The sequence below is a fragment of the Gekko japonicus genome, unplaced genomic scaffold, assembly GCF_001447785.1.
Source record: "Gekko japonicus isolate JY-2015 unplaced genomic scaffold, Gekko_japonicus_V1.1 scaffold64, whole genome shotgun sequence".
In the NCBI taxonomy this organism is placed as follows: domain Eukaryota; kingdom Metazoa; phylum Chordata; class Lepidosauria; order Squamata; family Gekkonidae; genus Gekko; species Gekko japonicus.
In genome coordinates this window covers 692959-703305 of record NW_015170277.1, presented here as the reverse complement: position 1 = coordinate 703305, position 10347 = coordinate 692959, and the positions used below count along the sequence as shown (strand labels likewise).

The following is a 10347-nucleotide window of genomic DNA, read 5'->3' as shown; positions in this document are numbered from 1 at the left end:
CTTTGAGCGGGGGAACCTCCGCCCTCCCCGGGGGACTTGGCAGCCCCTAACCCCCGGTGCCCCTTACCCCCGCAGCAGTGGGAGGCTGGGGAAGGAAAGAGGCATGCCTTCTCTCTCCCTTTGTCCTTCACTACCCCCCACCCCACACACTGTTGGGTAATCTAATTAAGTTCCCCACTCCTCTGCCCCAGCAGCCAAAAATTTCTGGCGACGGGACTGGTGGTAGAGCATCTGCTTGACATGTAGGTCCCAGGTTCAAACCCCAGCTTCTCCAGTTAAACGAAGCAGCAGTTGATGAGAAAGAGACCTTAGAGATCCGCTCCCAGTCTGGGTAGACAATTCGGACTTTGAGGGAGCCGTGGTCCGATTCAGCACAGAGCCGCTTCATGCATTAATAACAGGTGATAGTGACTGTTCACCCAACGAAAAAACTCCTGATGCAGCAAGCACAAAGCAAATGGTCCTGAGAAAGCAGATAAGGATAAAAATGCAGGAGGAGGAAGAGAAAAGGGAAGTCTTGAAATCAACTTGCGCACCGTGGTAGAACCCTTTGACTGTGTTCAAAATTAATTTGGACTTTGATAAAAAAAAATTAGGAGAGGAGAAATAAGCAAAACAGATTGATCTTATTAGTCTCACCCCTTTCTTTATTGTATATGTTAAAGCGAACTTTACACCATAATCAGTCATGTCAGAGATTGTTTGCGGTTTATCTTGATTTTCTTTTGTTATTAATAACTCTCACATCTACTTTTTGCAGAACTAGAGATGATTCAACTATCTGAAATTACTGTAACCAAGATCCTTGTTACTCTATATTTTAGATTGTTCCCCTTCCCCGACCCTGTAGAGTTGTAGTTTTAGAAAAGCAATTAATTTTTTTTTTTTTTAATAACAGGTGATAATGTGAAGACCTGGATCTAGCCTGCATTTCAGAGCCGGGCAGGCATTGCACCAGATGCTTAGTTAAATGCACCGAGCGAGTTGCACAACCCTGTGACATAATTTGGGTCCCCGTTATTTGTAGTTCACTATCTGAGCGCCTTTGGTGTATGTGGCAATTCCAGGGGAGGCTGCCAACGATCTCAACAGAGACTTCACTAGAGGAGGAGGAGGAGGAGGAGACCACAAAGGGGAGGAGGAGGAGGGAGGAGAGGTGGGAGAGCAAACATATTTGTTGGATTTTAGGCTAAGTGTCAGCTGGCAGTGAGAACCAGGAAGGAGCTGGTGGAACACACGATTCTGAAAATGTGCAGCTGCCTGGAGCCAAGCCAGACCACTGGTCCCTCTTGCTCTCTCAGCATTGCTTACTCTGACTGGCAGCAGCTCTCCCAGATCTCTGATGAAGAAAGGTCTGAAGATCTCTGCTGGATCAGACCAAAGGGCCACCCGGCCCGGTACCTGGGTTTCCACACTGGCCAATCATATGCTCCTGGAAGACCTACGAGCAGGGCACAGAAGCCAAAGTCTCCTGTGGTAGTTGACCCCACTAACAGCAACTAAGAGGCAGACTGCCTCTGAAATTGGAAGCTACTAGGCATCGATGGACCTCTCCTACATCAAGGTGTCTAAGTCAGGGCGGCTTACAGACAGCACAACAGTGCATATAATATATAAATTAGATAAAACAGGTAAAATTCAATATTATCAGATACAAGATAAAACTCCCCTACCTCTTGCAAGCAGAAGGGGAGGACTAGGGCCATAGAGAACGTAGTTGCCGCTCGGACATCACACGCAAGAGGTGGAATTTGTCCCTACAAGTCCAAGGCCACCACCCTGGGGCTCAGGGAAGCAAGGGAACATTTCGCCCCCCCCCTGCAGCTGCCATAACTTTTTAAAGAACCCCTAAGGAGAGCTGGGGGAGCCAGAATGACCTCTCGCGCCCGGAAAGCACCTCTCGCCGCTCGGACATCACACGCGAGAGGTGGAATTTGCCCCTACGAGTTCAAGGCCACCACCCCGGGGCTCAGGGAGGCAAGGGAACGTTTCCCCCCGCGCCCCCCCCCCCGCGGGCATTGCAACTGCCACCGAGAAGAGTGGCAGCGGCCATAACTTTTTAAAGAGCCCCTAAGGAGAGCTGGGGGAGCCAGAATGACCTCTTGCGCGAGAGGTGGAATTTGCCCCTACGAGTCCAAGGCCACCACCCCGGGGCTCAGGGAGGCAAGGGATCGTCCCGTCCCCCCCGCGGGCATTGCAGCTGCCGCCGAGAACAGTGGCGGTGGCCATAATTTTTTAAAGAGCCCCTAACAAGAGCTGGGAGAGCCAGAATGACATCTCGTGTGTGATGGAATTTGCCCCTACGAGTCCGCTGGGCAATATTGCCTTTGGGCAATCATGGATTCTCTGTTGGCAATTATGTCCCTATGAGCAATCATAGATTCTCTATTGGCAATTATGTACTCCATTATCCTCTTTGGGCAAGTGTCCTCTCCATTATTCCCTATGGGCAGTCATGGATTCTCTATTGGCATTATGGATTCTCTATTGGCAATTATGTACTCCATTATCCCCTATGGGCAAGCGACCTCTCCATTATTCCCTATGGGCAGTCATGGATTCTCTATTGTCAATTTTGGATTCCCTATTGGCAGTCATGTACTGCACTATCCCGTCTGGGCAAGCGACCTCTCCATTATTCTCTATGGGCTCTCATGTATTCCCTATGAGCAATCGCTGTCCTTAGTTTTAGTACGTCCCGCCAGGAACGCATGTGGAGTGACCCCCCCCCCTGCACAGAATCACTCATCTGAACAGGGTTGCCAGCTCCGGGTTGGGAAAAACCAAAAGATTGGGGGGGGGGGGGAATGGAGTCTGAGGAGGGCAGGGTTGGGTAGGGACTTCAATGGGCATAATTCCATGGAGTTCACCCTCAAAAGCCGCTATTTTTTCCAAGTTAACTGATCTCTGTGGCCTGGAGATAATTTGGAATTCTGAGATATCTCCAGCCACCACCTGAAGATTGGCAACCCTACAACCGAGGAAACAAAAAATGCTGATTTTTACAGTTTCGCAGCTCTTTGTTCCTTCAACTTGCGCTTTCCACATGCATCTGAATTAATTTCCTACAGAGCAAAATAACATCCGCGTGCAACATTTGGATACAACACGCTTTACGGACGAAGCAAGCGTTTCCAGCCCATTCACACGTGCAAATCGCCGCGGGATACGGCAAGCGCCAAACACGCAAGCGCACGAACTACCCATCCTTGCAAGAGGGCGCTGCGCTTCGGCCTTTGGCCCCGCCCTAATGCTCCTAGCTCCGCCCCTCGCCTCTCTCCCGCTGCTCTGCTACCATAGGCTACTGCAAACCCCGCCCCCTTGGCTCCGCTGCTTGGTCAAAGGGATTGTAGGCGGGGCTTGCGTCTCCCCACTGACGGAGCAGTTTTGGCCTCTCTGGCGCTACGTAGTGACGGTTGTTTGCTTTCCCCAAATCCCTTTTTTGCAAACTAGCCATTCTTTCTCCATTTCTTTTTTAAGGACCGTCTTTCTCCAAATGTCCCAGCAAGACCCGGCGGTCTCGGAGACGGTGACGGTCAGTGACGTGCAGCAGCTGCTGAAGAAGAAGGATGAAATCGAAGCCCAGATTAAAGCTTATTATGAAATGCTGGAAGATGTAAGTGCCTGCGGAGGGGGGAGGGGTTGCCAAACTCCAGGTGGTGGCTGGAGATCTCCTGCTATTCCAACTGGCCTCCACGTGACAGAGATCCCCTGGGGACAAATGGCTGCCTTTGGAAGGCGGGCTCTATGGCGCTGTACCCCATTGAAATATCTCTCTTCCACGAACCCTGCCCTCCTCAGGCTGCGCCCCAAAAATCTCCAGGTGTTTCCCAACCCAGAGGGGGGGGGGCAAGGCCCCTACCCTAAAACACACACACACACACACACACAGTAGTTTCTGTGCATCAAAGGTTTTCAGTATTTGCATAATTTTAAATTGCCGTGGCCAGCTGTAGTTGCAGAAGACCAACATATAACAGATACCGTGCACAGATGAATTATAACCTATCATAAATAATTTTATATATTTAGAAAGATATTATTACAATAATTTCTTCATACATATTAATCATCATAGTCATATGATGGAAGACAGAGCACATGTAAAGAGAATTTAAGGAGTCCTCCCTTTTGAAACGTTTTTACAGAGGAGGACTAGTATATATTATAAGGTTGTACTATATCTTTTGAGAATCTATGGAGATGATATTTGACATTTTGTTCTCTTATATTATGAATTATGACTATGATGATTAATATGTATGAAGAAATTATTGTAATAATATTTTTCTAAATATATAAAATTATTTATGATAGGTTATAATTCATCTGTGCACGGTATCTGTTATATGTTGGTTTTCCTACTTACCGTGGGTCCTTGTTTGGGTTTTGTAGTTGCAGAAGAAGCAAAACAAAAATACTACTGGAGCTGCGGTCCTAAAATAATTTTCCTGAGACCTAAGCGCCATTGAAATAGGACAAGGGTGGAATCCAGGGGCACCTTTAAGACCAACAAAGTTTAATTCTGGGTATAAGCTTTCGTGTGCCCACTTCTTAAAGGGGCCACTGAACTCAGGCTTGGTTCTGTTGCTTCAGACCAACATGGCTACCAGTGTTCCCTCTAAGCTGAGTTAGTGTGAGCTAGCTCACAGTTTTTAGCCTCTAGCCCACACATTTTTGTCTTAGCTCAGGAAGGAGGGCTCCAGACCAAACTAATTTATGCAGTAGCCAAGTCGCTCGCTCACAACTTTAATGCCTGGAGCTCACAAAGTAGAATTTTTGCTCACAAGACTCCACAGCTTAGAGGGAACATTGCTCTACCCACCTGAATGAATAAAATAGCGATTACTTATGAGTAGATCCATTTAGGATTGCCCCCTAAATTAGTTTAAAGCAGCGCTATGTGCACCTCCTGTAGGCTTATTTTCCTGTTGCTTTATTTGAAGAGCTTCAGGATTTCTGTTACAGTTATTTCCTTCTCTTTGTTGTGCTCTGGGAAAGGGCCTGACTTTGCGGTGCAGTCCCGAGTGCCTTTATTGGTGGGGAAGTGTTTGGTATAGTGGTTAAGAACGTGGACTCTAAGCTGGGAGAACTGGGTTTGATTCCCCACTCCTCCACTTGCAGCTGCTGGATGACCTTGGGCAAGCTGTAGTTCTGTCAGAGCTGTTCTTGAAAAGACCAGTTTCTCTTAGAGCTCTCTCAACCTCACCTACCTCATAGGGTGTCTGTTGTGGGGAGGGGAAGGGAAAGGAGTTTGTAAGCTGCTCTGAGACTCCGAGTGAAGGGCAGGGTATGAATCCAATCTCCTCCTCCTCATCATTTACTTCCAAGTTGGGGTGCATAGGATCACAAGGAAGGACGTTTAGTCTTTGACCTGTGGTTTTGGTTGGTTGAGATGACTGTTGAATCGAGAGCCATTCAAAACAGCATGCTTTGTAAGGGCCAGATATTGTGTTCAGCATCAGCGTATGGGTGCGTGGTGTTTGGGTACATGGCAGAGAAATGCTAATGTGGTCCACAGTGTGAAGACACAAATATAGAAAATGTACTGTGGACACTTTCACGCATGCAAAATAATGCCATTTCAGTCCCCTTCAGCAATTGTTTGCAAGTGGATTTTGCCTCTGCACACAGTAAAATCCAGTTGCAAAGTGCATTGAATGTGGATTGAAAGTGCAAGTGCCCTTAAGAGCTTTTCGTTCATGACTGATGAGAGTGTCCGAAAGGGATGAGACTGTGGTGTCGTGTGCTCAGTTGCTGGTCCGGCCCCTACAGAAATCTGTGTGTGAACCCCGCGTGTGTTCCAATGAGGGGGGTTGTGGGGGTGCCATAGTGCAGCGGTGTGCAGCTAGAAGATCCTTTCCTCAGTCATCAGCATCTCCAGTTATAGAATCTCCAGTACCAGAACTGAGAAAAAGCCCTGCCAGTTAGGGCAGGGGACGCTAGGCCACAGGACCAACGGCTGATTCAGTGGAAGGCTGGTCCAGAACTTTTATGGTTGAGCCACAGCAGAAAGGCACTGAATGGCCTTCTCAAAAGATTAAATCCCTGCTCTTTTCCACTCCCGTTTCTTTTTAAAATGAGACGTTTCTTCCCTTTGAAAAGGATCTCCAAGTGCAAAACGTGTATATTTTTTTCTGTAGCAGAAAGGAGTCGGGATGAATGAGCCGCTGGTGGACGTTGAAGGGTATCCCCGTGCCGATGTTGACGTCTACCAAGTCCGGACAGCAAGACACAACATCATCTGTGAGTCATCTGTCCTCAGATTGACCTGGGGGGGGGGAATAAAATTGGATTGGGGGGGGAGGAATAAAAGCTCGAAGGAGACTGGCTTACTAATAAATATTATCTGTTTGCTTAATTTGTACCCTTACCTTTCTCCCCAGTGGGGACCCAAAGTGACTTACATCGTTTACTTTTCCTTCATTTTATCCTTTCAACGATCCCCCTGTGAGGTAGGTTAGGCTTAGTGTGTGTGACTGGGCCAAGGTCAGCTTCTGTGGCGGAGTGGAGTTCTGAACCTGAGAATAGATGCTTTCGAATTATGGTGCTGGAGAAGACTCTTGAGAGTCCCTTGGACTGCAAGGAGATCGAATCAGTCAGTCCTAAAAGAAATCAACCCTAACTGTTCCCTGGAAGGCCAGATAATGAAGCTAAAGCTCAAATTCTTTGGCCACCAAATGAGAAGGGAGCACTCACTGGAGAAGATCCTGATGCTGGGAAAGACTGAAGGTAACAGAAGACGGGGATGTCAAAGGATGAGATGGGAAGACAGGAGGGCCTGGTGTGATGTGGTCCATGGGGTCGCGAAGAGTCAGACTCGACTGTGCAACTGAACAACAACTACAACAACTCCTGGATCTTAGTCTGATGTTCCAACCACTACACTACACTGGCCCTGTCTTCAGTAAGGCTCTCTGTTCACCACCCTGGAACAATCAAGCGTCTGTTTTAATATGTAATGAAAAGAAATGTAGGCAGGTGTGTGCTGCAGAAACAGCTGAGCGTATGGCACAGGGTGCTGCACTTCTTACAATTCTGAGCCTTTCTGGCTTTCCTTTTGAAGCAATCAAGTCTCTAGCCCTCATGACTTCAGAGACAGGCTTCAGAGAGTGTGGACCAATGTTCCCTCTAAGCTGAGTTAGTATGAGCCAGCTCACAGTTTTTTAGCCTCCGGCTAACACATTTTTGTCTTAACTCAAAAAGGATGGCTCCAGAGCAACCTAATTTATGCAGCAGCCAAATCGCTCCCTCACCACTTTAATGCCAGTAGCTCATGACGTAGAATTTTTGCTCACAAGACTCCACAGCTTAGAGGGAGCATTGATGTGGACATGTTCTAGTGGTATCACCCAATCGGGGCTAATTGTCCACAAGCAAGGGGTCCGCATCAGTGCCTGCTTCTTGCCTCTCTGTGCAACTAGCAGAATAACCTGCTTGCAAAACAAGTAATTCTGTGCACGTTGGAGAACTCTGCTTTTCTCTGTGTGGGATGTGGATATATCCACCACTACAATGCATTTTTTTTTTAAAAAAAAATTAAATCTTTTTTTCAAAGACCTTCAGGGAAGGTGATTGTAAGCCACTCTGAGACTCCTTCAGGTAGTGAAAATAGCCACTGATGGACCTCTGCTCCAGATGTTTATCCAGTCCCCTCTTGAAGCCGTCTGTGCCTGTAGCTGCCACCACTTCTGCAACAGTCAGTTCCACATGTTAATGCCTCCACCAGAGATGTCCTCGGTGGAGTGGCCAGGAAGGGTTCGGGTTTGGGAAAGGCCGGCGGGGCTGGTTCTGCACTGCCGTCGTCTTCAGTAGGGAGCTCTTAAGGCCGTGGACGCTCTTTTTGCCCCGCAGGCTTGCAGAACGATCACAAGGCCCTGATGAAGGAGGTGGAACAGGCCCTCCACCAGCTGCACGCCCGCGAGAAGGAGAAGCGCGAGAAAGACGAGGCGGAAGCTCACACCGTGGCCAGGAGCCAGAGCGAGGCCCCGCCTCTTCCTTTCGCCAGGGTGAACGCCATCACCCCGGGCTCTCCAGCCAGCATGTCGGCAAGTTCTTCCTCTTGGCGGGCCCTGGAAAGCATCTCTCCTTTTGGTGTGCAGAGGAAGGCAGTGGCCAACCACCTCTGTATGTCTTTTGCCCTGACCCAGTTGCCCAGGCTAGCCCGATCTCATCAGATCTCAGAAGCCAAGCAGGATGGGCCCCGGTTAGTACGTGGATGGGAGGCCACTAAGGAAGTCCAGGGTTGCTGTGCAGAGGAAGGCAGTGGCCAACCACCTCTGTATGTCTTTTGCCCTGACCCAGTTGCCCAGGCTAGCCCGATCTCATCAGATCTCAGAAGCCAAGCAGGATGGGCCCCGGTTAGTACGTGGATGGGAGGCCACTAAGGAAGTCCAGGGTTGCTGTGCAGAGGAAGGCAGTGGCCAACCACCTCTGTATGTCTTTTGCCCTCACCCAAGATTTTGGGTTCTCCTTCTTCCTAGGCTGGCCTGATCTCATCAGGTCTTGGAAGCTAAGCAGGGTCGGCCCTGGTTACTGCTTGAATGGGAGACCACCAAGGAAGTTCAGGGTTGCTACGCAGAAGCAGGCAAACGATCTCTGTATGTCATTTGCCCCGACCTAGATGACTCAGGGGGCTACGGTGGCTCAGTGGTTAAGATGCTGAACTGCAGACCGGAAGGTCAGTAGTTCAGCAGTTCGAGACCCAAGTTGCCGCATGACAGAGTGAGCTCCCATCTCTGGCCCCAGCCCCTGCCAACCTAGCAGTTTGAAAGCAAGAAATTGCAAGTAGACAAATAGGTACGGCTTTGGTGGGAAGGTAACAGCGTTCCGTGGGCCTTGGTGTTTAGTCATGCCACCCACATGACCACGGAAACGTCTTCGGACAGCGCTGGCTCTTCGGCTTGGAAACGGAGATGAGCGCCGCAACCCTAGAGTTGGATTCGACTGGCTTTCGAGCAAGGGAACCTTTACCTTTATCTAGACGACTCAGGCTAGCCCAGTCTCATCAGACCTCGGAAGCTGAGCGGATTCCATCCTGATTAGTACTTGGTGGGAGACCGCCAAGGAGGTCCAGGGTGGCTATGCAGAGGCAGGCATTGGGCAAAACCACCTCTGTTCCTCTCTTGCCTTGAAAACCCACACTGGGTCTCCATAAGCCGGCTGTGATTTGACAGCCCTCTTTACACACAGGGACAGCCGGCCAGCATGAATTCTCTTTCTCGTTCCCTCTCTCCAAGGGGTTGCAAGTGGACGATGAGATCGTGGCGTTCGGCTCTGTGAACATGCACAACTACCAGTCCCTCCAGAATATCGCCACTGTGGTACAGCACAGTGAAGGGGTGAGTGGTTTCTTGGGTGACCCTTGGTTTGTGTTTGTTGTGCCGCTTGGCTGCAGCAGTTCTCTTGGCAGGGGTCCTTGCGTAGAAAAAGAGGTGCAGGGGCTCATTAGCATAACGCATTAGCATAACTCATTTGCATACGCCACATCTCCCGACATCACCGGAAGTGTGTCAGAAGGCAACACCCACCGCTCAGGCTCCATTGGACTGTTTTGTCATTAACATTTTATTGGTAGAATTAAAACAATAAACCAAATATAACAATAAAAATGTACATAAAGGTCATAAGAACAGTTAAACATTCAAACCAATACACTAATTACAAAAAAGATAAAAATAAAAATGTAAGCTTTAAAGAGTGATACATTCTTCAATAAACCTTTGAACAAAGTAACTTGTTTTAGCCTCAATTTGTAATTGATGCCTGTACTGTTTGTTGCTTTAGATACAACCAAGTGTCTTTTGCCATCAAGATTATCTGTAGACATTCAGTGATATATCTAACCATGTTAAACACCAAGTACTACCCACAAATCAAGTTTTACCAAAGCCTACTTACTATACTTTAGTTGAACCATAAATAAGTCCTCACAACCATTTAACATAGTTATCCCAGGATGCTGAGATTGGGGGGGGGGAACGTGCAGATCTGTCCTCGCAGAGGAGGGAGAGCTTGTACCTGAATAAAACTTGGTCTTAAAGGTGCCACTGGACTGTTTTGGGCTGGGGGGGGGGTCTGCAACTTACCTGGCTGCTTCTTGCTCCTTGTGGCCTGACTGAGGGTTGCTGGGAGCAGGGGGCGGGGCTTATTGCATGTGCCTGCCCCCTGGGCTCCTTACTGCCGGAGCTCCGCTCTTGTGCGCTCCCACAGGAAATGACCCCTGTCTCTTGGAAAAGGCGTGAGTCTGCTCTTGGCAAAACACAGGGCCCACCTGGCGTGTGTAGCAGTCTCCCGGCCTATCACACACTTGTAGGTTTTTGAGATGACTTGCAAAACTGATTAACA

The 10347-nt window shown here is 48.8% G+C and overlaps 1 protein-coding gene across 2 annotated transcripts in view; it reads left to right on the top strand.

The window, feature by feature from the left end:
• The first annotated feature begins 3365 nt into the window (after nt 1–3365).
• The window catches only part of PSMD9 (proteasome 26S subunit, non-ATPase 9), a 14020-nt gene continuing 7038 nt past the window's right edge, over nt 3366–10347 (top strand). The window contains exons 1-4 of one of the 2 annotated variants that reach the window (XM_015417668.1): nt 3366–3616; nt 6147–6246; nt 7855–8048; nt 9240–9341. In XM_015417668.1, the coding sequence (XP_015273154.1) occupies nt 3497–3616; nt 6147–6246; nt 7855–8048; nt 9240–9341 (516 nt within the window). In that variant the 5' untranslated portion in view covers nt 3366–3496. Of the gene's footprint in view, nt 3617–6143; nt 6247–7854; nt 8049–9239; nt 9342–10347 lie in introns of both variants that reach the window. The other variant, XM_015417667.1, reaches the window with a different exon arrangement.